This window comes from Peromyscus californicus, unplaced genomic scaffold, assembly GCF_007827085.1.
Source record: "Peromyscus californicus insignis strain IS unplaced genomic scaffold, ASM782708v3 Scaffold_12__1_contigs__length_115047231, whole genome shotgun sequence".
Taxonomy (NCBI): domain Eukaryota; kingdom Metazoa; phylum Chordata; class Mammalia; order Rodentia; family Cricetidae; genus Peromyscus; species Peromyscus californicus.
The window spans coordinates 23,013,246-23,039,953 of record NW_026294413.1 but is presented as its reverse complement, the minus strand read 5'-3'; the positions used below and the strand labels follow the sequence as shown (position 1 = coordinate 23,039,953).

General features: G+C 40.8%; 1 protein-coding gene across 8 annotated transcripts in view; it reads left to right on the top strand.

Moving 5' to 3' along the window:
- The window catches only part of Lmo7 (LIM domain 7), a 216,058-nt gene that overhangs the window by 176,239 nt on the left and 13,111 nt on the right, over positions 1 to 26,708 (top strand). For 4 of the 8 annotated variants that reach the window (XM_052732559.1, XM_052732565.1, XM_052732563.1 and 1 more), the window contains 13 exons: positions 1,245 to 1,387; positions 2,602 to 3,289; positions 5,437 to 5,742; positions 14,277 to 14,391; positions 15,519 to 15,680; positions 16,631 to 16,818; positions 17,757 to 17,817; positions 19,413 to 19,469; positions 21,519 to 21,544; positions 21,823 to 21,927; positions 22,508 to 22,600; positions 23,021 to 23,478; positions 24,330 to 24,395. In XM_052732559.1, coding sequence (XP_052588519.1) covers positions 1,245 to 1,387; positions 2,602 to 3,289; positions 5,437 to 5,742; positions 14,277 to 14,391; positions 15,519 to 15,680; positions 16,631 to 16,818; positions 17,757 to 17,817; positions 19,413 to 19,469; positions 21,519 to 21,544; positions 21,823 to 21,927; positions 22,508 to 22,600; positions 23,021 to 23,478; positions 24,330 to 24,395 — 2,468 coding nt within the window. The remainder of the gene's footprint in view (positions 1 to 1,244; positions 1,388 to 2,601; positions 3,290 to 5,436; positions 5,743 to 14,276; positions 14,392 to 15,518; positions 15,681 to 16,630; positions 16,819 to 17,756; positions 17,818 to 19,412; positions 19,470 to 21,518; positions 21,545 to 21,822; positions 21,928 to 22,507; positions 22,601 to 23,020; positions 23,479 to 24,329; positions 24,396 to 26,708) is intronic. The other 4 variants (XM_052732566.1, XM_052732567.1, XM_052732562.1 and 1 more) reach the window with 1 other exon arrangement.

Here is a 26,708-nt window from a genome sequence, read left to right as displayed (position 1 = left end):
AGTGCCCTCTTGTAGGAAACTTGATTGAATAATCAAGAAACAACACACAGGGCTCAGCATGTGGCTCGGTGTCAGAACACGTGTGTGATGCTCTGACTTCAACCCCAATCCCTGCAAAAACAGTAAAGAATTACGTATTACTTTGCTGAAACACACGATGAGTTTTTTGGTAAGAAAATGATTATCAAGGTGGGCTTCCCATTAGGTGAGAGCACATGAATATTTTGGACACTATTTCTTTTGGGGGAAAATAGTTCCCATTGGTTTCAGGTAGTTTGAAAAGCAGGATTGGCCCTATCTGCCCCCAAAGTTTAGTAGGCACACTTGCTTTCTAAGCCCTGGGTGTGAGGTCTGGTTTGTTCTAAGACCTTTGGTATACTTCCCTTTGGACTGAGACTTCTCTTGGAATCCTTGGAATCTAAATATTTCTCTGATTTGGAAATGGAGAAATATTTGTAGTATTCAAAACGCTTCAAATCTCCAGTGTCACAACTGGCTTATGTAACTAGGTAATACCTGCATTAGATAGATTATCCAGGCTGATTTAGAACACGTTTCTGGAGATGTGGGAAGCAAGTAGGGGCTTGTGCTTATATGAGGTCCCCTGTTCTCTCCCAGGCAGACTATATTCTCTGCAATTATGGGTAGTCCAGTGTGATTTGTGATCTTCTCCTGTAGGTAGAACTGACTTTCCTTTAGGACCCTCGTTCTTCTCAGTAGACCTATCCACTAGGCATTGACCTCTATGCATAGTCTACCTTGTTGAGGGGAAGCACATCTTAGGCATTTGTGTGTTTCTGGGGATTAAACTAGATATTAATAAGATAGACCATTTACTTGAACTGGACTGTTACAGGGGCATTTCTGTCCCTCTCATCATAGCATGCATGTGAATCGGGTTTGGAGTGCTATGAAATTGAGTTTGAGAGACTTCCCGATCAATCTGATCTAGTACTTAATTGCAAGCATTTAGCATTCTTTGGGAAATGGACATTGATGTGATACTTTCGTGGATAACAAAAGTGGGATCTCTTATTAGGTCAGGGTTTTCTGGCAGGCACATGAGATAAAAGCTTGGTGCAGAAACACTGGCTATAAAAAGCAAAATTAGGGCATCTTGGCACAAGTGGGAGTGAGTGTTTGCAGTGGTGTAACAGGATACTCCAGCATGCTCTCGCCAGCCGCCGTGAGGAAAGGGTGTGTAGAAATTCAGGTATGACCGGGCTGGTGTGATTTCTTGTCAGGACCTTGCAAAATGGAAAAGTCGTCGGAAGAGTTACACTTCAGATCTGCAGAAGAAAAAGGAGGAGAGGGAAGAGATTGAAAAGCAGGCACTCGAGAAGTCTGACCGAAGCTCCAAGACATTTAGGGAAATGCTGCAGGACAGGTAAGGGGCTGGACCCTCCTCGTGTTTGGAGATCCCCTTGTCAGAAATGGAGGCTCTGCATGCAGTGGGATATGTGGTTACCAATTTTAAACTGTAAACACGTATGTACCGAAGCAGCCAGGATTTTGTTCTGAAGCATTAAAAAAATATTGCTGAGCTAGAGATCTGGATATCTGGATTAACAAAGAAACTATTACTTATTATTGGTGAGCAGTATTCTTTCTTTGTCTCACACTGTATGCTCTTCTGTAGGAGGAGGGGTTATTCACTGTATGTGATACCAAAACCAAACAAAAACTCACTGGTTTTTCTCCTTTTAAAGAGCGTTTAATGGAGTAGAGCATAGCGTAGTCAAATAAAATCAACTTTTACCTCTAAATGAATTTTATGAACTATAACAGACCTTTGTTATATTTTAGTGGTAGAGAATAAATTATACTTAAAGGAAGTCTATGTAAGTGTGGATGTGTAGGTTTATTCTTTGAGCTGAAATAGCAGGATAAAAGTGAAATTCAAACTTTCATGTGAGTACTTAACTGTGTGGACCTGGAGGAGATGGATAGGTCAGAGAGAAAGCAAATATTGCTTTAAAAATAATGTCGCAAAGGAAATATGCTGGCAGGTGAAGTTAAACAGAGCTCCTTTGTGTCCGAAATGCCAATGCTGAAGAGTTTCATTCACTTCAATACAGCAGTTAGCTAGGGAGGTAGGGACTCCCCACGAACTGGTTCATCAGCTCTGTAAGGATGGATAATAACCTTGAATCTATTATAATTGCCCATGGGGATTCTGTCAAGCTCCATGAACTGACTGGCTCTCTATAAAAGCCCGAGTCTTTTGTACTATTATTTTTTTACCAATACATTATACATTTTTTATAACGAACTTGGCAGATTCAGATTGGTGGCCAGCCATTTAAAGCATTTTGATCTTGGAAGACATAAGTTTGTGGCTAAAAACCTGAGAATAATCTCATGTTTTTGTTATTTTGTTATTAAAGTCTTTTATGATTAAAAATATCCATTTGAGAGCCTCTTTAACAAAAGGTCAGGTCAGTCTCTTAGCTGATACTTAAAAATGATGCACAATCACCTGTTAGTGTTGTATTGATTATTGTGTTCAGTGAATAACCACTTACATATTAGTTATTGTCTTATCCCTTCTGGGATCAAATGCATAACTCTGTCATAATGACGCATTTTTCTTTGCTTAAGGGAATCTCGAAATCAGAATTCTACAAGGAGGATGTATTCCTCTGATGACGCCCTGGATGATGAAGTAATCACTCCTACAGTGACTCTCTCAGAAACCAGCTACCAGACTGAGAGACTGGAAGTCAAGGCAACAACTTATCCTGCCGAGACGCCCAAAGAAGATTCCACAACTTTTGCAAATAGACAGGACAGTGTAGCCGCTGAGATTCCACTTCCTTCTCACATTCCTGAAGAGCAGCGGCCGGCCGCTTTGTCTGCGGCAGAACCACACCAGACCCCCCTGTCTTCTGCAGAACCACACCAGGCCCCCTTGTCTTCTGCAGAACCACACCAGGCGTCCTTGTCTTCTGCAGAACCGCACCAGGCCCCCTTGCCTTCTGCAGAACCACACCAGGCGTCCTTGTCTTCTGCAGAACCACACCAGGCGTCCTTGTCTTCTGCAGAACCGCACCAGGCCCCCTTGCCTTCTGCAGAACCGCACCAGGCGTCCTTGTCTTCGGTAGCACAGCGTCCAGTCTCGCTCTCTTTACAGCAGTCGCCGAGTACAAGAGGAGAGTCGACTCGGATTTCAGCTTCTCTCCCTAGAAGTTACCAGAAAGCCGATACAGCCAGGTTAACATCTGTGGTCACAGCGAGACCTTTTGGCACGCAGTCAAGGGGAATCTCATCACTGCCCAGATCCTACACGGTAAAAATGCCTCAGGTTCATTTAGTCTGTTCCCAAGAGCAATGAGTGGAGGAGCTTCAGCAGAAGCTGAGTTGGACATAGATACGGGATGTGTATGTGTAAAATGTAGTGTGTGTGTGTATACAACTTTCATGACAATTTAGATCTAATAAAAACAGGGGTGATTAAACTTTAAAGAACAAATAAGATACATTTCAAGACAACATTTATTTTTTTTCTTGCGTATCTTTGCCTGTAGCTCTTCTAAAGTTTTAGGTTGAACAGTATGACATTGACAGCAGTCAGCTCTTTTTTTAAACCTACGATATAGCAGTTTTTTAAGGCTCACCTTCAATGTTTTCAGGGTTGTATACGTAAGGTTTTGTTCTATCCTTCCTTCCTACCTCAGAACTTGATGCTTGAGTATGCTTTCGTTGAAATATGTCTGTTTGTATCTCTAATGGGATTCAGCACATGTGGGACATATTAGACTGAATTACGCAAATGAAGCAATGTGGTCTGAATATTTAATATTCATGTTCCTGTTAGTTATGCCCACCTAGTTATCTTAAGGTTTATACCTTAAGAGCTTAAAATCTTGACAAAAATGAGAATTATGGCTTAAGAAATTGTATTTGAGGTGAAAGAAGCCTACCTAAATCAGCCAGGAAATCCCTGACCATCCTGTTAAGGAAAATATAGACCTACTTGATAACAAAAAAATTAAACTTGTATGGCAGGCACTATTGACATAGGATGATTTGAGTCACAGTTATTATTAAACTGCATTGCAGATAAAGGGTTGACAATTCTAAGATGTTAAGTACTTTTATTAATTATTTATTTAGTTTTTTCGAGACAGGGGTTCTCTGTATAGCTTTGGCACCTTTCCTGGAACTCACTCTGTAGCCCAGGCTGGCCTTGAACTCAGCAGAGATCTGCCTGCCTCTGCCTCCCAAGTGCTGGGATTAAGGGCGTGCCCCACCACTGCCTGGCTGAAGTACTTCTATAATTTGATAAGAGAATGATAAACACTAGAAATGGACTGAACACATGAGCCGGCCAATTTAGTGTGGAGGAATGCAATGAAAAAACAGAGAGGCAATGTTTAGTCTCGTTAACCTGAGAATTAAGTAAACAACTTTCCACCCTTCTGACCGACAAATATTTTAAATGCTGAAATTTAAGCCTTGAGGAGGCTGTTACAGGTGTCCTTCTACCCACGAGTACAGGGCTGCTGTTTTCTCTGTAGAAATGACAGATACTTCATGTATAAAACCTTTGAGCCAGTGAGTTTCCGCAACATCTGGGCTCTAAAATAAAAGCTCCATTTATAAAGGGATGCTGGAATTGATTGTAGTGTTTTTGGGGAATGATGGATAGCTTATAACAATTTAATTATCTATCAAATGAATGATTGATAGCCACACTGTGGGGTTTCCAGCCATTGAAAGACCTAGTCTGGAGTTGTATCCGTTGACCGGGAGTGATACAAACAGAACAGGTTTTGGAAAACTATACATAATAATGCTTTTATTAGAACAAGTTTCTATGCTGGTGCACGTTTGTTAGTGTGAAGGAATGCACTCCAGGCTTTGACAATAGTTACTTTTCTGTGGCGGGTATATCTTACTTTAGTGGCTTTCAAATACCAATAGTGATGCTTTTAAAAGATCATGATGGGGAACGTACAGAGACAACTGAACCAAGCTCGTGGGAACTCAAGAACTTTAGACCAACGGCTGTGGAGCCTCCATGGGATGGGACTAGGCCCTCTGCATAATTAAGACAGTTGTGTAGGTCTGCTTAAAGGGCTGGCTGACAGTAGGATCAGGTCCCATCCTTGGTGCATGAGCATGGCTTTTGGGAGGCAAATTACCTATGGTGGGACACCTCCACAGCCTTGATGCAGGGGGAGGGGCTTGGACCTGCCTCAACTGAATGTGCCAGGCTCTGCTGACTCCCCATGGGAGGCCTTGCCTTCTCAGAGGAGGGAATGGGGGGTGGATTTGGGTGGGGGGGGAGGGACTTGGGCGGGCGGGAAGAGGAAGAGAGGGGGAATCTGTGGTTGGTATGTAAAATGAATAAAAATTTTCTTAATAAAGGAAAAAAAAAAGTGAACCTAAGGCTAGCAGGGTATCGGGTTTAACATGATGTTTCCTATCTAGATGGATGCTGGCTGGAAGTACAATGGAGATGTTGAAGTTGTCAAGAGACCTCAACAGAATTCGGTCAAAGCCAGTGCCCCGAAGCTTGACTCCACCCAGTTTGTTTGGGCCTCATCCAGTGAAAGGGAGGCAGCCACAGGAGAAGATGTGGCAAGCATGTCCTCCCCCACACCCACTTCTTCATCTCCATCCCAAGACCAGGCAGCTACTTCAAAAGCCACACTCTCTTCAACATCTGCCCTGGATTCGGTGTCTGACTCTGGAGAAGGGAGAAGCTCACCGCTGTGGGAGATTTCAAGGTCCCAGGTAAGTTTAGGAGGGTGCTTAGACATCTGGCTCAGACACTTAAAGATCTGAATCTGGAAACTGCTCTAGCTTCTAGCTTTACAGTATAGGCTGCTATTTATACTATGCAAAAACACATTGGTCTATTTTTAACAGATTGTGGAGGAAGCAGATCTTTCCAACTCTTAGTTTGTAGATCTCAGACATCTTTCATGAGCTGTCTCTGGAGACTTGGTACTCCTGGAAAGTTTGCCTGTAGTTTTTATTACTCCACAGTTCTCCAGTTTCTGCTACAGATCTAATGTATGTGCGAGTAAGCAAAAGCCCAAAAGCCTGTTTCTGTGGAAATTAACCAGCTGCAGAAAGAAATGGTCCCATTTAGTGGACACTTGTCTCTAGGGACACAGCAGTTTGTTATCTCTTAATCTTCTTGTGGCTTTCCATACTAATTTGACTTTAGAATGGTCACATTTACCATTATTCCTTGTCTCTTAGTGCGAACGATGAGGCTTAGTTACAGTTTGACAACTGTGCTTCTGAACAGTTGGACTCCAAATAAAATCCGCCAGCAGATTAAAAATGAATGAGCGTGTTGGTCATTTTTCCCATTTAAAACCCTAACAGATGGCTTTCAAGAGAATTATTAGGTGATATACTTTCTTTCAGTCTACGTGTTAAACCCACTAAAAGTCTTTGTCAAGCTAACAAAGCTTCTTAAAAAAAATAAAACAACAAAAAAGCACAAGCCAACAACAGTGTGTCAGGCAGCTTGCGAGTGTTTAAGCCCCTTCGAATGAAGTCATTTAGTCCTTTGGCTCAGTCTATGATTCCATGTTGTCTTCTTGGAGCATAGTTGTTTTCCAAGACAAAAGATAAAATTTGTCTCTTGAATATATGAATAAAAGAGATTTATGTGAAATAGTTTGGCATAGCATATTTATTTACTTTTATTAATTTTTTTAATTATAAGAAAATTTAAAAAAATTTCAACCCTCCCTTCCAGGCTGTAAGACACTTACTTTGTACCTGAGAAATATGAGAACTATAAGAAAAAAATCCTTGAGAAATATAAACATATAACTTAGAAATAACCATTGTTAGCACCTAGGTAACTTTAAGTTTTATTTTTCTTTGATGGTGGTGTTTCCTAGTTCTTGTTGTTTTTCTGTTTTAGAAAAGTTTTTTTTTTCCTACACATATTTACAAATGAATCTCTAAGACAACTTTTTTAGCTTGCAAAAGTCATCAGTTATAAATTATTGATACATTTTTTAAGAATTAGGTCTGTATGGTCAGCATTATAGGTCTCAGTGGATGAGACAGTACTTCTGTACTATACTTGGGGAATGTAAGGTTTCCATCGATGAAAAATAACAGCAGAGGCAAGTTGTCTTCTGTTCTATGGATTTTTATGTTGCCTACACCCTTTCAGAGAGCAGACTTCACAAAACAGCTTGATGAATGTGCTGCCTGCTAGATGATGGGGCCCTCCTTCGGGGTGGCAGCTGCCAAACAGGATTAAGAAAAAGAGCCCATGTGTGGAGTGTGGGTGTGTCCTACACTCTGGCAATTTCGAGAAGCCCAAATTAACCTGGCCTTGTTTCAGGTTTCATCATAGTAGATTTATGCTGTTTTCATCGAGTTTGAAGCCTTATTCTACCAGGGAAGATTTGGCTTCATTTAACCATTGAAGCTAGTGGAATTCTTGGGCACTGTTGTATTTCACATGGTGACTTGTCTGTTTCTATTTGGACTATCCTTGTCCATGCTACCAGATGAGTAGTTTATGGAGCAGAGAGGCTGTGAATACGTAACAGTTGATGGGTGAGACATACAGAGTCCTTGTATGTCTTCACATTCTTGCTCAAGCTCTGTTACTCTAGCTAGTCATAGAACACAGACAGTGAGTGGCTGAACACCTAGATGCTTCGGTAACTTTGGAAAATGACTCTCTTCTGGTCTTTCTCGTTACCGCCCTGGGCTTTTGCTGCTTGCTAATGGCCTTGCATTTCTGCCTTCAGGATCTCCCACACTGTTACCCTTTTTAATCTCTGTTGCTAGTATTGTAACCCAGGCCATTTTTCTGTCAATGGAAATGGCTCGGAGTAGCCTTAGGTGTTTGTTCTACATGACACTCAGTCATTTCTGTGTTTTCTAGAGTCTCCTAAAGCATTTTGTTCTTTGATTGAAGTTCAGGACACTCTGTGGAGAGCTGATGTTCTTCATGAATGAGTTCAGACTCCCTTTATCTTACTTCAGTACAAACTGTTGTTCAGTGAGTGCATACCATGAGCTAGACAAACTCCACAGGGTTATTGTATGAGTAAACACTTACCACAGCCCTGTGAGCTCATCACCATCATCATTATTCTTACACACAGATAACTGAATGCATAGATGGTCACACTACTTTTCCAAGACCACCCAGGGCACTAAGTGATGGAGTTAGGATCTAAACTCGGGAAGTTTTACTCAATACTGCCTACCACTTACTACACCAAAGGAAAGAAAGGCGCCTAAGCTTTTTGAGAAAGTTAGTTTGCACATATAACATATGTTTGTTATTATTCTTCCATTTGAAGTTGTTTACTTATCTCTCTGTTTAATGCCTTTCAAGTCCTTCAAAGCCAGGTAAAACCACTTCTTTCATGATACACATATTTCATCCTCCTGGTTGTAGTTGAATTGATTCTTGCAAGTTTCACTCACCAACTTCTTCCCTGATGCAAATATCCATGTCTTCCTCCTTCATAGATTAATTGTACCTTTTAGTCCACATACAGTGGTCAGGTAATGCTGACTGGACCTACATCAATGTTGACTCAAGCTACATTCAAGGCCTTGGTTACCAGCCTAAAAGATGAACTTGATCTAGGAGGCAATTTCAAATTCTGTTTGGTTCTTGAGTGTGGGAACTTTAGAGGTGAGGGATGTTTTTGGAATGCAAGCTCTGTGATGTTACAGAGCAGTATTTTAAGGAAGCAAGTATGCAAGGCCGAGGATAGGCAGGAGCCCATCACAGAACTGCGCTGACAGGGTGGTTTCTGTCATAAAGCCGGGAAGGCACAGTGAAGGAAAGACCTTGACATGACTGTAGCTTAAAGTTTTCCTGCCTGGCCCACAGTCAGGACAGACTCTCTCACCCGCCAGTCCCACAGCCACTCAGACCCGACCAAGTAAACACAGAGACTTATATTGGTTACAAACTGTATGGCTGTGGCAGGCTTCTTGCTAACTGTTCTTACAGCTTAAATTAATCCATTTCCATAAATCTATACCTTGCCACATGGCTCGTGGCTTACCAGCATCTTCACATGCGGCTTGTCATGGTGGCGGCTGGCAATGTCTCCCCCACCCAGCTTCCTGTTCTCTCAATTTTCCTCCCTGTTAGTCCTGCCTATACTTCCTGTCTGGCCACTGACCAATCAGTGATTTTTTCATTGACCAATCAGCAACACATTTGACATACAGACCATCCCACAGCACATGACTGCGTCCCTCTCTGCCCACACAATTTCCTGTTCCTTCTGTTGCTGAGCTGGTGGCCTCCCACCACCTTTCTTCCCCTCCCTCTTCTCTTGGGGATGTTGCCATTTTCCCTGCCTCCCTGCTCAATCCGAGTTGCCAAGAGACCAAAGGGAAGGGAAAGAGATTTCACTGAGGGTCCTTCCTCACCCCTCCCTAGCCTTACCTTGCAGATATGGCTTTCAAGATTCCCTCTCCACGCTTGTTTTGCTTACAAGTTTCTGTTTTCTGCCTTTTTGGAGCTGCCTGCTTGAAAATGCCACACAAATCTCCATCCCAGCCTTTTAAAGCAATTCACAGAAGGTGAATAATAGTACATTTTAAAGGAGGAGGCTTCTTACATGGTTTTCATTCCATTTATGACTGGATATGGCTCAGTCATAGAGCATTTGTCCACTGTGAGGATCTAAGTTCAGTCCCTCCAGTGCTGAGAAAGAACCCCGTTAAACAGCAGGGGGTGTTCCTTATTCTAGTTTAATACCATGCCTTTTATGTCATACCTCTGACTAGAGCCAGCTTACTGTGAAGGTGCGAAGCAACACCATCTTTCTCCTGTTACCACAGGACCTGAATGTGACTGTGTCCTCTTGGCTTTCAAATTAAGTTTATACGAGTTAAATAGGATTTTATTTAATTCATCCGGAAACTGCTTAATTAGCATGTATATTATATTTAATGTTGTTTCTATGGAAAACAAAGAAAAGTCTGGAGCACCAGCTACAGGCATTGGCACCTTTTAAAGGTTTCCTTTAATCTTCTTAGTACCTTGAAAGCAGGTGCTATTGACTCTAGAGTTACTGGTGATATACTTGAAAGCTCAGTCATATGACTTGCCCCAGGCTGGTGAAATACATAGTCCTCACTCCAGGTTCTCATACGCTAACCATTAATCATTATCAATCCCTCCTCCTCCATTATGGTATGCTCAAAGTTGAGGATTGCCTTATATAATTAAGACATTGGTATTGACTTATTATTTTTTTTTTAAATTATTTGTATGTGTGTGTCTGTCTCTGTGTGTGTGCATGTCACATGTGTGTCCACAGAAGCCAGAAGAGGAGAGGGTGTTGGATCCACCAGAGCTGAGTTACAGGTGATTGTAAGATACCTGCTATGAGTGTTGGGAACCGAACTTGGGTCCTCCAGCAAGCACTCTTTCCCATCGAATCATCTCGGCCGCTGCTGACTTATTTCTATCATTGCTATGTTTTTAGAATTTTATAACCAATAGAGATCAAAGTATCTTCTGACTTGCAGAGATAAAGTTATCACAAACTGGCCTCAAACTCAATTCTCTTACCTCACCCCCATACCTGACAATGAAATTATTCTTAAAATCATTTTGAGGAAAGGTGGCATTATATTTATAGAAAGTCACCTGAACTGAACTTATTTCAGAAATGTAGAATTTGAATTCTACCAAACAGGTACCAGGGAGCTATGGGCAATGTAAAAGTGGGTTGTGGTGTAATCAGCATGTTCTGTAAGTAGAGTTCTGGCAGCTGTGGGAAAGGAAGGCTGGAGAGACAAGAGACAAAGGTGATAGGGGCAGAGAGGGCAAATATGCCTCTGAACTCTGATGGGGACTTGTGGAAGGATGGAGAGATGAGTTCATTCATTGTCATGGTCTGTGAACTTGAGAGCACATTGTTAGAAGTATGAGTGGGGCAACAGGAAGAAAGTAGCGAGAGGCATTTCTAAGTCTCACAGCTAGCAGGGTAGTGAGGCATGTAACCTCGATGTGAAAAGCAGGAGGAAGCAGAGCATGTCTGGGAGGAAGATGTTTTAATTGTGGAACAGTTGGACCTAGTAGTTGAAGACACATTGATGAGTGCATGTGACTTAGGAAAACATATGGTCAGAAAGGTTAGGAATGACTGAGGAACTACAAGATGAAACAGAAAAGGACACATTGACAAGATTACGATGTGACTACAGAGACTGAGGGCGGCCGGGAAGGTAGAGGGGGATAATGGGTGACTTAGAAGAATGTTCCCCAATTTGGGGGGATCTTTGGAAGTGCCTGGTAGGATACACACACTTTAGTTGGATTTTGTAGGTAGAAGAGAAGCGTGGGAGGCTTGTGTAAGCTGGTAGAGGTGGGTAGGAAGGCCACCTGATTCTCTGTAGTGGTAAGTCTACTGAGGGTGGAGAAAGATTTAGGTAGATCTTTGGTGAGTGAAGATGGCTCCAGTATCAGAGAAGGGCCTTGATTTAAAGGCCACTTCCTCCCAGTTCTCATCCCAAGGAGACCCTGGAATGCACTAAGAAACCATATGGACAGAAATTTAAAGATTATTTTCTCCATTATTCTGGCTTGTGTCACCCAAACCTGCTTCTAGTGTCATTTTTTATCAAATGAGAAGGATTTCCTTAAGTCAACACATTTGTCTAGTTGGAAGCACTGAGAGGGAACAGTTTTGTTAGTGTATAGGTTGACTCTGGTTTTCATTAATTCCCATCTGTGGTGACATGGAAATCTCAATTCATCAACTCTAGGAGAAATAATTTGTACTCTTGTGATACCAGGTCACCCTTGTCTTTAGACAGTTAGAATCGCCTTCTGGCTCATCAGTCTGGCAGTGAGCAGGGCACCCTACTTTCAGTGGGCGCCTCTGTTCAAATTGTCGCCAGTCTGAGGGAAATTGCTTTTAGCTTAAATGCTGAACTGTTGATGGATAACTATAATTTTCTCTTTTCTGGCATGGACAACTGAAACTACTTGGATAGTTCATTTCTTAGTCACCGAAATTCTAGGTTTCCCTTGATAATTTATATTTTTGTTCCATCTAGTTCAAAAAGGTAACTCCCCAATTATCTTTTGTAGCTCAGATCCTTTGCACAGCACTCATTTGGCTGAAATTTCATAGAGACAGTTAAAACTCAGAGATCCTGCCTGAAATCATCATTGAATAGTTCATGGATGAATACAGTTATAGCTATGTTTGCATGTAAGAAGTCTTGGCTATAATCCATTAATCTAGGAATCCAACACTTCACAGGATTGCCCTAAAGTATTCCACAAGGCAGAGATAATACAACTGGGAGTCTGTGACCAACAACCCTCATCCTCAACACATCATCACATACTTTAATATGTGTGCATGCATACATGGGTGCATGTTTGTGTATCATGTACACATATGAATCTGTCTTCTTTTGGGTAGGATGCTGTGTACAAAGATTGTTGTGTGAAAATAAGGTTCTTCATGAAAAACTTGAAAGTCAGTGTCAGAGAGAGAAAGTTCTATTCCATTCAGTGCCATGCATGAGGTAACTTGGATATCGACAGTGATTCACCTTAATTGTCCATATGTTCCTCTTTTCTGCCTGTGTGTTGTCCCAAGGATGGACAGGACAGCCAGCCAGCATGTAGCCCTAGTAAAGTCATCTTCCCTGTTAGCAGGTTCAGAGAGGTGGGTACCTGTTCTTTTATTTAGTGTGTTCAGAGATTTCTTTATTTTCAAGCTCAGAATAGCCTTTTGGGGACAGTTCTACTGATTTACTGTAGTTGTGAAACTCTTCCCTCTATGGTTGAAGCCCATTCTCCTTCATCTTTTGTTAGGAAGAAAAGGAAAATGCTCACTTGCAGTCTCCCACAGAACATTTTTAAAATGTAGTTTGAGACTATTCATTAAAATGCCATCTCATCTTTTATTCTCCAACCATTAAAACCCCAATTAGTGGTTTGATTGCCTAACTTCTCATTTGTCTTTCTGTCTTCGTATAACAATAGATTCTATCCTTGCGTGGGCTTTAACTCAGGTCTTTGTGTGTGCAAGCCTGGTAAAGATGACCACTTCCTTCACCGAGTCCCGAGTCCCCTCTAATTTAAGTGGTAGTTTTGGCTAAAGAGTAGAACCAACTGGTCCCTTCTCTAGTCTATTCTCAGCCAAGTTTTATTACCTTTGGATTGACATTCAGTCTCATTAATAACACACATCATGAGGACATCTGGATGCCTCTATTTACATGCTCTTTCAAAAGGCTTCCCAGTGGAAACTTCGTGTTATTAGCTATACTCTTTTCTTGCTTTAGAAGGCCCTCAGAACTACCCTGGAATACAATTGTTCTTAGGAGCAAGGATCAAACCTCTTTCATCTTTCTTTGCTAAAGTGCTAAGTGCCATGTTTTACCGAGTCCACACACAGTAAGTGGATGTTGCCCAGTGAATAACTGAAGCATATTATTGTTCTTCCATGTGTTCATAAAACTTAGCACCTGCTTGTATCCTCAAAGGAGCCATAGTTTGTCCCTCTGGATGGCTTTGTTTACAGTTTCTCTCAGATGAGAGAACAGAATTCTGTATTTTATAGCATGAGCATCAGCAAGGCATTTGTCTCTGCATTCCCATGAACCAGTTGAACCAACAGATATGTACAGGGAGACAGAACTGGTCAATTTCAGATGGATTACTCCTACGGATAGCTGATCATACATCTGCGGGCCATTTGCCCAATTCAGCTACAAATGCTTAATGTTGGAGGTAGATTGCTTTAATCTGCTTCTGTAAAATCTGTCATTTAAAACAGATAATTTAAATTATTCTTTTTTTGTTCTTAAGCAGTGAATAAGTGGTTTGTAAATTAGACTTGCTTGTATGGTGAACAAAAGCCTAGACTTTATTTAGTTATTTACTTTATTTAAATAATCTAAGCATTTAATTCTGTTTCCTTACATATGGTGAGGAAGAAGATGGAGAAAAATGAACAGACCATGGCTAAAGGAAAAGCAATTGAAAAACCTAGACTTTATTAATGGCCAACTTGTTTGTAGGATTATATTGAAATGAAGGAAAACATTGGTTGACAATAGATTTGTCCTTACCTTATTTTAGCAGAAAGTTGTACTCTATCATGTACATATAAAGGAATGTTTTTATCAAAACCAAGGAAGAAAATGGGAAGCTGCTGTTTTGTCTTGAACTGACTCAGGTGTATCTTGGTGCGGCTTCCCGTCTTTCATGGATAGGTTTTCCTCCATGTGGGTGCCAGGGACACCTGATACCAGCGTTTCATGTTTACTTTCAGGATCAGTTCAGCGACATGAGAATCAGCATAAACCAGACGCCTGGGAACAAACCTGACTTTGGCTTTACAATAAAATGGGATTTTTCTGGGATCTTCATAGCATCAGTTGAAAAAGGTAAATCACATGCCTAACTCTATTGCACTACCTTGGCTGCGGTGTGTGTGGGAATTAGAAGCAATTTGGTATGTTTGTGGTGGGGGGCACATGGAAAAGATACATTTCAGTGGAGGAAAGTGGTATAGTCTTTCCTACATGACTAGTAGTTGGAATTACACATCACATATTGTTTATTCACCCTTTCTAATTCATTTTCATTTTGAAGAGTCTCTATTTTGTGACCTTAGAGAATTCTTTTTTAAACTCAGTTTCTAGAAATGTTAACAGGTAGTACTTATCTGAAGACTTAGTGTAAAATTTCCAAGGATAATTGTGTTTTGTGGCAGATATATACAGGCCTATAATAGATCAACATGGGAGTGTTGTTTGTAGTAACTTAAACCCAAGTGTGTCATACATGCTGGGTCCTCTGTCCCTGGTCACTCTCTGACAAGAATGATGCTTTCCAAGTGTTGTTAGTGTCTTATCTGTTATTTATTATGTGTTCAGGGTGCTTTAGGACTTCTGCTGGATGTTTACTCCTCCCACAGCCAGGGTTATACCAAGGCAAACCCAGCAACTGCCCAGTTTGCCCTCAAGGCTGAAAACTACTATGAGAGCTATCCTGTTTGATAGGAGGTCCCTGTTTATACATTTTTATCATACAGAATTGTATGTTGACATTGGCTCTTTCTTTTAAACGTCAAGATTGGTGTAATCAGAGTACTTTAAGTGGTAATTTTATGCAGTTTGAAGGGACTCTTTCCTTCTACACTCCCTACCCCAGAGTGCTAATTGATGATTAATTAAAGTATAATATATTTCATATTTTTAATTTAAAAATAGTTTCATTTTTCTTTGTCCTTAGAAGAGTTATTTTTTTTTCCCATTGGCTATACTTACCATTTCTCCTTTCAATGTTAATGAAGATGCAGACTCTGAAATGAATAATACCCCTGGTACTTCATGTGGTGTAGGGACTCGGCTATTAGATAACGTAAAAAGACCAGTGCTGCTTCTCTACTGGAAACAAAGAGAACTAGTTGAGATGAAAGAGTCATTTTCCTTAACGTAAAGAAACAACAGGGAGCAGGTCGTGTGGGTTCCTTTTCATTTGATTTTTTACTTTATTCTACATTGTTTAGGTAGCCCAGCAGAATTTTCTCAGCTGCAGGTAGATGATGAAATTCTTGCCATCAACAACACCAAGTTTTCATATAAGGATACAAAAAAGTGGGAGGAAACCATGGCAAATGCCCAAGAAACTGGAAACTTGGTGATGGATGTCAGGCGCTATGGAAAGTCTGGTGAGTTAGTTTCCCTCTGTGTCTGGCTTGCTAAATAGGAAACCCGACTTTGGCGGGTGGTTGTAACATTTGGCTTGATTAATCCTCTCCCTTACCCCATTTTACTTAGCTTTGTGCTTGCAATTGTTTTGCCATTGTATTGGAACAAATCATGAAACTACCTCTGAATATTCCTCCTGAAAACGCTTCACTAGCAAATCTACTGAATTCGACACCGTTTGACCAGACACATAACTGAACTGGCTGAAAGCAAATGCCAATTAAAAGCAAATATATCTGTTCCCAGGAGTCACAAAGCTGAGCATTAAGAATGGCACTTTGAGGTAGGGAGTGGTAGTACACACCTTTAATCCCAGCACTTGGGATGCAAAGGCAGGTGGATCTCTGAGTTCGAGGCCAGCCTGGTCTACAGAGTGAGTTCCAGGATTTCTGGGGCTACAAAGAGAAACCCTGTCTCAAAAACCAAACACCACCCCCCTTCCCAAAAGAAAAAGAAAAACAGAATGGCCCTATGATGCAACTTTGTCGTATTTAACTGTACTGCTGTCATCAGGCTCACAGTAGGACATATTCCTCTCATAGCATTTTAATCTGCTTTTTACATCTTTGTGTTTCTGTGTCATAAGTGATGGCTAGATGGGAAGGGGCATTAAGACTTCAGACCTACAAATTTTTGATGTTGGCATATAGCATGAGTTCCAGTCTAGGAAAAGAATCAGCACATTTGCTAGTTCTCTTGTGACTACCATGACTTTTAACCTTTGGGTTTTGGGAAGGTGGTCTGCCGGTAAAAGCCCTAAAGTCTCCATGTCGTTGACACACTACCTGATTCATCTGTCTGACTGTACGTCTGTCTGTCTGTACATTTTGTATCTGTGCATTCAGTAACTTTATTCTTTCCACTTCAACATCTATGTGCATTCATTACTTGATCTTCATGTGCCAATCAGACTGGGGCAGAGACCAACCTTCCCTGCCATCTATACAGCATAAAACCCTCAATCTTACCAGTGTGGCTACCAAAATTATAGGTTCACCTGAAACCAAGTGGACTGATACGACTTCAGGGATTTACAACACGGACAAGTCTTCAAGTCTGTCGGTAACAACTGATTTCTCTGAAAGCCTTCAGAGTCCTGTAAGTGGAACAAAGTAACAGCAGAAGCTATATGTGGGGAAAGCAATCAGTTTTGAAATTATATAAAATATAGTTTGGTTATACTTAATAAATAGACTAAAGTGTAGTCCTGAAAATACCGGACATTTTTATTAGCAGCCTTTTATTATTGAGTTATGTAATGGTAATATCATTCCATAATGTTGCTCTGCAGGTATTTCTCATCAATCTTTAGTCATTACAACCATCTCTCAGATCAGTGTGAATGAGAAATAGCAATTGTGAAAAATTATATGCTATAAATTGTGTTCTGTAGTCTATTGGTAAAATACAGTCACTCTGTACACCATGAAACTTCATGAAGCATTTTAATTGGATTGTATGTGTGATTAAGACATAATCAGTTTCATGAATTGATTTAAAAAGCAAAATGCAGGAAATTTCAAATTTTTAATGCAGGAAATTTCAAAAATTTAAAGCAATATTTTTTTATACAGTTTAAAAAAACTGGTTTCTATTTCTAATCAGAATTCATTTTAATTGATAATTTAAACTTTGAACTGAATAAACTTATCTAAAAGGAAATATTACATTTTTAAAGGATGGATTTAAATGTTAAAGAATCATAAATGGCCGTTTTATTACTCATAAGCCAAATACTCATAAATTCATAAATATAAGCCAAATGTATGAATATTTTATCTATCATGCCTCTTAGAATATTAATGACTGATTAAACTTATGGTCATTCTTGCCTATAGCTAGTCATTAATCCTTTCACAAGTATTGGAGAGTAATGAAAAAAATTGCTTTTAGTACACATAAGAAGCTGTGAGTAATGAATCAATATCCTGAAAACCCCATCTTGTTTAAAGATATTTTTCCCTAATGAGAGATGTATTATTTAAGCCCAAAGTCCAATTGGAGAGAATGTTAATTAACATTTTTACCCTTTCCAGTATACTGAATCCAAAGAAATCAATGGAATTCATGAGGAAAGCAACACCTTTGATTCAAAAGGTAAAGATCATTCCTAAATTACTTCCATTTGTTCCACAGGGTGAGTTATAGCTCTCCAGTTCTGCTATAAAAATTAATATATGTGAGCGAAAGAAGGCTGGATGCAGAGCCAGTCGAAACCAAGATTAGCATGTAGATCCGGTTGCCACCAGGTGGGAAGGAGTCGGTTCCAGCGTGGAACAGTTCAGGAGCTACAAATGAAATTTGGCAGCAGGCTCTGGAGCTCTGGGTCCCTGTGTGCCTAAGCCAAATAAGAAGAACAGGTTTTCCTAGAGCCAGCGGCTTCCTGGCTATGGAGGGTTGGCAGAAGGATCTTTATTAAACACAAAATGATGAGGTTTCCTTTCTCTCTTCGTTATTCTGGAAAGGACAAATGTGCAGGGAGCTGATCCTGGCAGAGAATCACCAACGACAGGACAGTGACAGTTGAGAGGGCCACCTTCGTTTGTCTTGAAAAAGAAAGCGGTGGAAGTATCCAGGGTGGTGTTAGAGTTCTCACTCTCTTCTCTGCTTTGACCATTCAGAAGTAATTTAGCTACTGAATGCTGTGTGTTATTCCTTAGAGAGATCAGAAAGATCTTTCAGGTCCATATAGGCAGGAAAGAGGTCAGAAGAGGCTGCAGGTTTTACACCATGAGGCCAGGCCTCCTGTAGTGGGGCTGTGCTTGCTTTGGTGACTTTAGACACAGTTGGGTAGTTTGTAAATATGTTGAACAAAGCTGACTAAAGTTTATGAATTTGCCTCTCCTCTATGATTATTATCTTTGATGTTCATTTCTAATAACTAGAAGCTATCAACAGACTTTTAAAATAAATGTTGCTTATTTTTCTTCATGATACTAAAATCTAAGGAATCCCAGTTCTGTTCTTCTAATGTCCCAGGTAGTAGAGCCAATTGATAAGACACCTATGTGGTGACGGTGTGACTCCATGCAGGGCTAGCTACTTCAGGATTGTTTAGAGAGTAAGCACCAGCCACTATCAGGTGATATCTACAGTTTGTACCATGGTTTGGGGACTTGTCTGTGGGAGAAGTCAGATTGTGTTTTCTTTTTCTTTCTGACTAACCTCCACTAAGCTAGCATCTATACATTCTTAAATACTACCCCAACATATTCTAATCAAAGATACATTAGTTTTAGCATTTGTTTTCATTTGCTCGTTCTTTAGGTTGTATTGCTTTTGATGTCTTCTTCTCCAGACACTTGTAAATTTCCCTTCATCATGTTGTAAAAATGCTTTGGTAGAGATAATTTTAGGTTGATTGACCTAAGCAAAAACATGTTTTCATTTCTTGGAGGCCCTGTGCTCTAATGTGATGGTATGGTTCTCCTTGCTGTGGAAGTCCAATGCTACTTACTAAACATAATTAATAAAAGTATTTGTTCCTTTTTCTAATTTTAATGTAGTGTAGACTACTAAAATATGTGTGTCTGCCCTGATAAATCTCTATGTTCAGTGGCTACCAATTTTGTTATTTAAAAAATAACATTGCTGCAGGTTGGAAAGGTATATCAATATCAAGTGTCATCGAATTTACTAGTGGTAAGAAATTAAAATGAATGATGGTATTTATTTTCTTGTTTTTCAACTAGCATCAGAATCCATTTCTTTGAGAAATTTAAAAAGGCGATCACAATTTTTTGAACAAGGTAAACTGTAAAGCTACCTCTTGGTGGGCTCTCATGAACTTGTCTCTCCACTCCTCCTTGTAGTCTGTGGTTCTGGGCACCGAGCTCCTTCCATCTTGCTGTTGTTATGACCAAGCAACGTAACCCATTTCCATTCTTTCCCCAGGATCACCAGGCTTTTCTTACAGCTCATGGGTCTACCTCTGTGGTAATGGGTCTTTGCGTGTCCTTTGTCTAGCTCTCCAGGTGTTTCTCTCTTTTAACCTCGTGAAAAAACAAAACAAAATATTCAAAGCAGTTAGATGCTATTAAACACATGTGTTTTTCCACTGGGTCACAGTAAGAAATGAGGAATTTCATTTATGCCTTACTGCTTCCTATCATTTGCACAGTGTTAAATTACACCAACATATGTTTGGTCAACTTACCGAAAAACAAAACCCTGTTTTTGGTCATGGGGGGATACTGTTAATGAAGGACAGAGTTCCTTGTTGCTGTTGGAATGATGGTGGAGGGCTGATAACGATGGCTCTGTTGATGTCAAAGGAAATTCAACATAAGGAAAATTTGGTTGCATCTGAGCACAGGAGCATTGTGAGACCGTCTATGTTGGTGTAGCTGTGCATGGCTGCCTTGTGAGGTGTGATGCATGTGGCTTTTCTTCATCCTCACATTTGTCTAACGCTCTGTCTCCTGAATGTGGTTCCAACTCTGTTTTGCTATGAAGAACTTAAAAGTAATAGATAACATTTTAGATGCAACATCACAGAAGATTTACTGTTGCTATCTAAAAATGTTACTATTCCTTTAAAGATTAATGAAACTTTTCAAAATTCACTTTATGATACCTACTGGGTTTGTGTCTGTTGTGTTTATTGCCTAATATTCTTCCTAAGGTAGATTACGTTTCCTCTCAGACCATAAATAGAGTTTATCAGCTGTCTTTGGTGCTTTTGATTCATAGGTTTTCACTAAACTCACTATTTTCTGTGGCTAGTCAATTGAAGTGATAGCACACTTGTAATTCATCTGGCTAAAACAAAATAATTCCTCGTCTTTTGGTTTTCTCTTTTCTTCAATGAGCTATTTTAGAGAAGAACATTTTCCTAGGTCTTAAAGCAATTTTCTTTAAATAGTTATGTAAGTGAACAGTTTATGTGACAGCTGAGAATTCAGGAAACTTTCTAAATACTTCATAATAGCATATTTTCTGAAAATTCACTTTTCTATAATTGTATAATGTGTTGACACACATTACTATAAGCTCCTTGATGATATTAGCCCAGTGTAGTCATACACAGCTCTAATACAAAGGCTAGGCAGGAAGATTAAAAGTTCAAGGCCAGCCTGAACTAAATAATGTCTCAAAATAGTAATAAAAAAAATTAGCCAGGCAGGGTGGTCCACACCTGTAATCCGAGCACATGGATGATGGAGGCAGGAAGGCTAAAAGTTCAGAGTCGGTGTTGGCTTGAGGTCAGACCTGGTCTCAGAAAACAGCAGCAAGATATAATAATAATAATAATAATAATAATAATAATAATAATAATAATGCCTGATAGTTTACACATCATCCTTGAATACCTGTGTTTCAAATAGTAGAAGATGAAAGGAGTCTTGAACTTGTTTTTTGCCATCATATCAATTAGAAAGCAGCTCATTAGCAAGGAGACCTGGAAAATGAGAATGGCTGCTGTCATATTTTTGATGAATATTTGCAATAATTGGGCTTGGGAGATGTTGTAATGTTTGTGTTCTTTCCCCCTATTACACCAAACTATGAGACACTTTAGTATCAGCAAATCCTCTTATGAAAGGCTCACCAAGTTAGTGCTGTTCCCTAGAGTTTGGGGCCCCAGCGGTTTCCACTGTTACTAAATTTGAATTTGGGAGACAAGTACAGGTGGAGCTGAAGGGAAAGGCTGCATAGGTGACTGAGTTACAAAGAAAACTGATGTCACTTGGCGTACCAGCAGAGATAGCGAGTGATCGAACGCCCTGGAAAGAATTACTTTGTAGAAATGGCGACTCACATTGTGCTTTTCTTCCTTCCTTGCCCACGTGCTGCAGGGAGCTCCGATTCTGTGGTTCCTGATGTGAGTATTAGACTTTTGTAGTTGGGAATATGTGAGGGACGTTTGGCGGGACTGGATTACCACACAGTGATATTTCTCGCATTGTTTGAAGATACATAAATGTCGATCGGGTTGTAGTATTCTACGCTAAAAAGATTGACGTTGAAATGCGAGACCATGTCTTCTCTGGTATGGTTAAAGCCAGCATAGATGAATAATTGATGAGTGTGGATGAGTTTCAGTAGATGACTTAAGGCTGTCGTTCTGTGTTTACATCTCTTGTGCCGCAAACTGACTAGCTTCCGGTTCCAACCCTCAATGCCCCGAGTCGCTGGGCATGGGATCAAGAGGAGGAGAGGAAACGGCAGGAGAGGTGGCAGAAAGAACAGGACCGCCTACTTCAGGTAACACACACACCTGGGGGAATGGGGGCCCTAGCTCTCTGGCCAGTGCCCATCAGGGATGAGAAGCCAGCTGGGAAAAAAGCAGAAGCAAACCAGCATCCTCAGTACTAGCAAACCCTTTGCATATTGTGTGCATATTTTGCATTACGCCCTTACTTTCCCATTTTGATGATTGTATAAACTATCATGAACCCCTGTGGACACTTTAGAGACATGAGGGGCTCAGTCTGTGAGAGGCTCAGACTGTGAGGACTTGTCCCTGTCACCTGAGGAGGTCTGTTTTGCCATCAGTCTCCCTTATCCTAGCTTGCAGGCCTTGATGAGTTACATCAACAGTAAAGCTTGGGCAGAGGTCTCTTTCCATGTGCCTACTTTTTCCCGACATCTGGACATCTGCATTTTAGCTTAATGCAAGACTTTTTCAAGACATTTTTTTTTTCCCCCTTCAGGGACTAAACTCTGATTGGTCACATGACAGTTTTATTTGGAGGTTTGGAGATAGCAAAATTGCTAATGGAAAATGTTCTGCCTCCCATGAGAAGGCAACCGTGATTAATTATTATGCCATATTTCCCCATAGGAAAAATACCAGCGTGAGCAAGAAAAGCTGAGGGAAGAGTGGCGGAGGGCTCAGCAGGAGGCGGAGAGAGAGAATTCCAAGTACTTGGATGAGGTAGCATGAAGCATGCCTTGTTTCCTTCCTTCTCTGTTCCCTTCTGCAGAACCTAGGCAAGGAGCACCACACCCCACTTCCCTGGACACACTCGCCCTTCTGCAGCTCTTTGGAATATATATTGAAGTCTCATGTGTTAGAAACTTGCTTTGGTATTTTAACTTCTCTAGTAGTTTTCCTAATGTATCATCAAGTAGTTATTACCTAGAACTTGAGTGGTCTTTCTGCTCTTAGACTTCAGTTATTCACATAGCTTCTTTTTTTTTTTTTTTTTGGAGCTGTAACTATCTTCTTGGAATTCTGGGATGCTTGCCATTGTTCTCATCCAGAGCTGAACCTATGTGAAATGACAGAGACACAGATGGTGACGTGTTTCTTTTTTTCTTTCTTTCTTTTTTTTTTTTTTTACTGGCTACCTAGGAGCTGATGGTTCTAAACTCCAACAGCATTTCTCTGAGCACACGGGAGCCTGTGGCTTCCACCTGGGAACCCACTTGGAGTGAAGGGTCCAAGTCTTCGGACAGGGAAGGAACCCGAGCAGGAGAGGAGGAGAGGGGACAGCTGGAAGAGGATGCTGTTTATGAGGACCAAAGTCGGAAGCTGCAGGAACAGCTCATGCTTGAGCAGGAGAAGAAACGGAAGGAACAAGAAGCTCAGGAAGAAGAACTTCGGAAGCAGCGGGAGGCTGAGGCTCAGGCCCAGGAAGAGGCGGAAGCCAAGGCCCGCGCAGAGGCCCAGGCCCAGGCGGAGGCCGAAGCTAAGGCCCGTGCAGAGGCCCAGGCCCGGGCCGAGGCTCAGGCAGAAAGACGAGCTGAAACACAGAAGCACCAGGCAGAGAGGGAGCGAGAAACTTCGGTGAAGATCTACCAGTACCGGAGGTCTGTCCCCATAGCTGAAGGGCACGGAGGGGTTTCAATAGCCATGGCTTTGTTGGGTGCACCCTGTTATGTCTTCCCTCCTCTGCCATTCTTGCTTCACACAACGGAAGCAACCAGTTCCCAAGAGCCTTTAAACCACAAACAGCAGTGTGCCCCTTTAATTCCCACAGCTCTTGCATGGGTTCCTGACATGTTACAACGCCATCAAAACTCCTTGCCAAAGCTGGAAAGCTCATGTGAGCTTTGTCTTGGCCTAAGAGCGTGGCTAAGAGCTTTTAGCCCTTAGCATTTAGGAAAGCCCTTAGCATTTAGGCTCTTCCCCGGTTACTGTCTCCCTTCCGTGAAAATGCAAGCAGGCGCTGCCTTGGACTTCAGGCTTTTCTGTTACCTCTGAAAATGTCTTCTCTTACATATGTATGGCCCACTCATTGGATTTAAATGTCTACCTTGACATTACCACCTTAACCTTTCCAGAATACCCAGTTCTGCCTCCCTACCATTTCTTTCTACACCACACTAGCTTGCATTATTTTCTTCTTGGCCTGCCTACCTTAAAAAGATGTGTTATAAAGCAACAACTTAAAAAAATAATTTCTGTAGCCCTAGATCATTGCCAGAACATGGAGCTCCCACCCACCCCAGTGTATACTTATACAGTAAATGGGTGACTGGACATGTGATTAGCAAATGCCTGTAGGTCTGTTTTCTGTAGCAACTGATTGAAATGCTTGTCTAGCTCTTAAGCTATAGACAATTTGCATAAAGAGACCAGAATGCTATTTTGATATCCCTCAAGTCAGGAAATGTCTTAAAATTTGGTATTGTAATAAAAAATTTTCCTTACTTTATAGGCCTATTGATTCCTATGATATACCCAAGAGAGAGGAGGACCCTTCAGGGCTGCTTCCTAGTGACAGGTGTGTGGACTATTGCCTTTTACTTGGTTAATACTAGTTGGCTTCAGATGAATGTTCCTCAGTTCACCTAGGTGATCTGTAGAGCTACTTTAGCCTTTTGTCTTGTGGAATACCAAAAAAAAAAACCAAAAAACAAAAAACAAAAAACCAAAACCAAAACCAAAAAAATCCCTTGAAGATTGTTCTTTGTATCAGTTAGTTTTTGCTGTGAAACAATTACCTTTAAACTTAGCTTATGATTTTATGGCTCAGCATTTTGTGCCGAGCTCATTTGGAAATTTTGGTTGTTTGGGCTTAGTCACACATCTGCTGTTAGTTATCCAGAAAGCTCTGCTTTGGGGAGTTGGTGGAAGTGTCTGGGGAAATGAGAGTGACTATAAGCCAGTGGAATCATATATGCATGGTGGATGGGCAGAGAAGAAATAGAAATGATGAAAGATAGTCTTCAAGACAACTGAGATCTAAGTTATTGTTTAAACTAAAGTCCAAGGTTGCTTCAAGCTAGAGTCATCTGTAGGTGATGTATATTTGTGATCTAAGCGCTCAGGTGGCTGAGACAGAAGGACTGATGTGAGTTCAAGGCTAGCCTAAGCAACATAATGAGATCAAGGCCAGCCTAGGCTACAAAGCAAAACCTTGTCTCAAAAAACAAACAACGACAACAACAAACAAATCAGAGAAACAAAAGCTGTGCCACTCTCCTGCCTGTGGGAGGAGTCACTTTAGAAGATGAGTAGACAAAGACGTCCCTTTTTGGTCACGCAGAACAATGTTTAAATTCAATTTTGGGACAGGGTCTCCATAGGTACTCCAGGTTGCCTGGTGCTCACTCTGTAGCCCTGGCTAGCATCCTTTCCACCTGTTGGGACTACAGATGTGCGTCACCTTATCCAGGAGATCATTTGCTTTCAAAAGGCAAGAAGAGTGGTTCCAGATCGCCTAAAAATGATTGTTTTCAGGGAACCTGATGAGAATCGTGACCTTTCTCTTAGACATTATGATTGGAATCACTGATCAGGTTTAGAAAGGAAAACAGGATTTCAACTATCAGAAAAGATACAAGGTACATGTGTTTAAAGTTTCCGAAAGCATTAAGCTTTAATATTTCCAAGTAATTGAAAAAACCACTTTGCTGTTTTGAAAACACTAAGGACTTTGAATAGCCCATCTATAAGTATCCAGTTTGTAGGCTCGTTAGCCTTTGCCTGAAGAGATGGTGTGCTTCCTGCATGATACTTGCTGTCTTCATTAGATATAGGGAAAGAGGCACATTTACTGGCAGCCATGGCTGAGGAGAAAGGAGGCAGAGCAGGAATAACTAGGTAGGAATGACATACAATAGCTAGAGAAAAGCCTCCTGATAAATGACCTGATTATGGTGAACCCTCCAAGAAACTAGAGATCATTAAAATGTCCCCTCCCCTCACTCATCATTTTATTCACTTTACATACTTTATTTCTCAGCACAACTCCACAAGAAGGTATATTTAGTCCTATTTTTTTAAATATATAATGAAACAGAAACTTACATAGGTTGACAGTTGGCCAAGAGCCCTGAGATGAGAAAAGCTAGGAATCGCCAGTTTATCAACTTTCAGAGTTTAAACCTTCATGCATTGCTCATCTGCCTAGAATGCAGGTAGTAAAAAGATAACTAAGAAAGAAACCAAACAAAAGGTCAGAATTTTGATTCCAGCGCTTGGGAGGCAGAGGCAAGGTATCTCTCTAAGTTCAAGACCAGCTTACTCCACATCTATCTTTTAGACCTATGATGGGATTTATATAGTCAGGGAGTATATACTATATACTATATATTATACTATACTATATAATATAGAATACTATAAATAGTGCTATATATACTATATACTTTATTGGCAGTGGGGAGTACAGCCTAACATCTGGTGACAAGTGTTTTCTTTGTAAATACAGGGATGATCTGACAGATGTAGCTGTCTGCCAGTTCTAGCACATTATCATGCATTATAGGTTATTACACAGGACGCAGATATACACTATATATGCACATCTATATATGGTATTGTTACTACTTCTGAAGTTCAGCTAATTTAGTAGAATGAGGAAATGAGTTTTCCCCTTTCATAGACCTGAAAATATCATTTTCATAGTAACTTGCACAGTTGACATGCCACCCTACCTGTTCGGAATGCCAGGGTAGCATTTGGCAAATGGATGAATGACACGTGGCCTTCTGATGCCTTAGGTGCCCATACCTTGATACCAGGCAGTATGGAGGAGGCAGCACAGACTGACTCTGAATGAGCTGGTGGCTGGTGCAGGAGCCAGCATGGG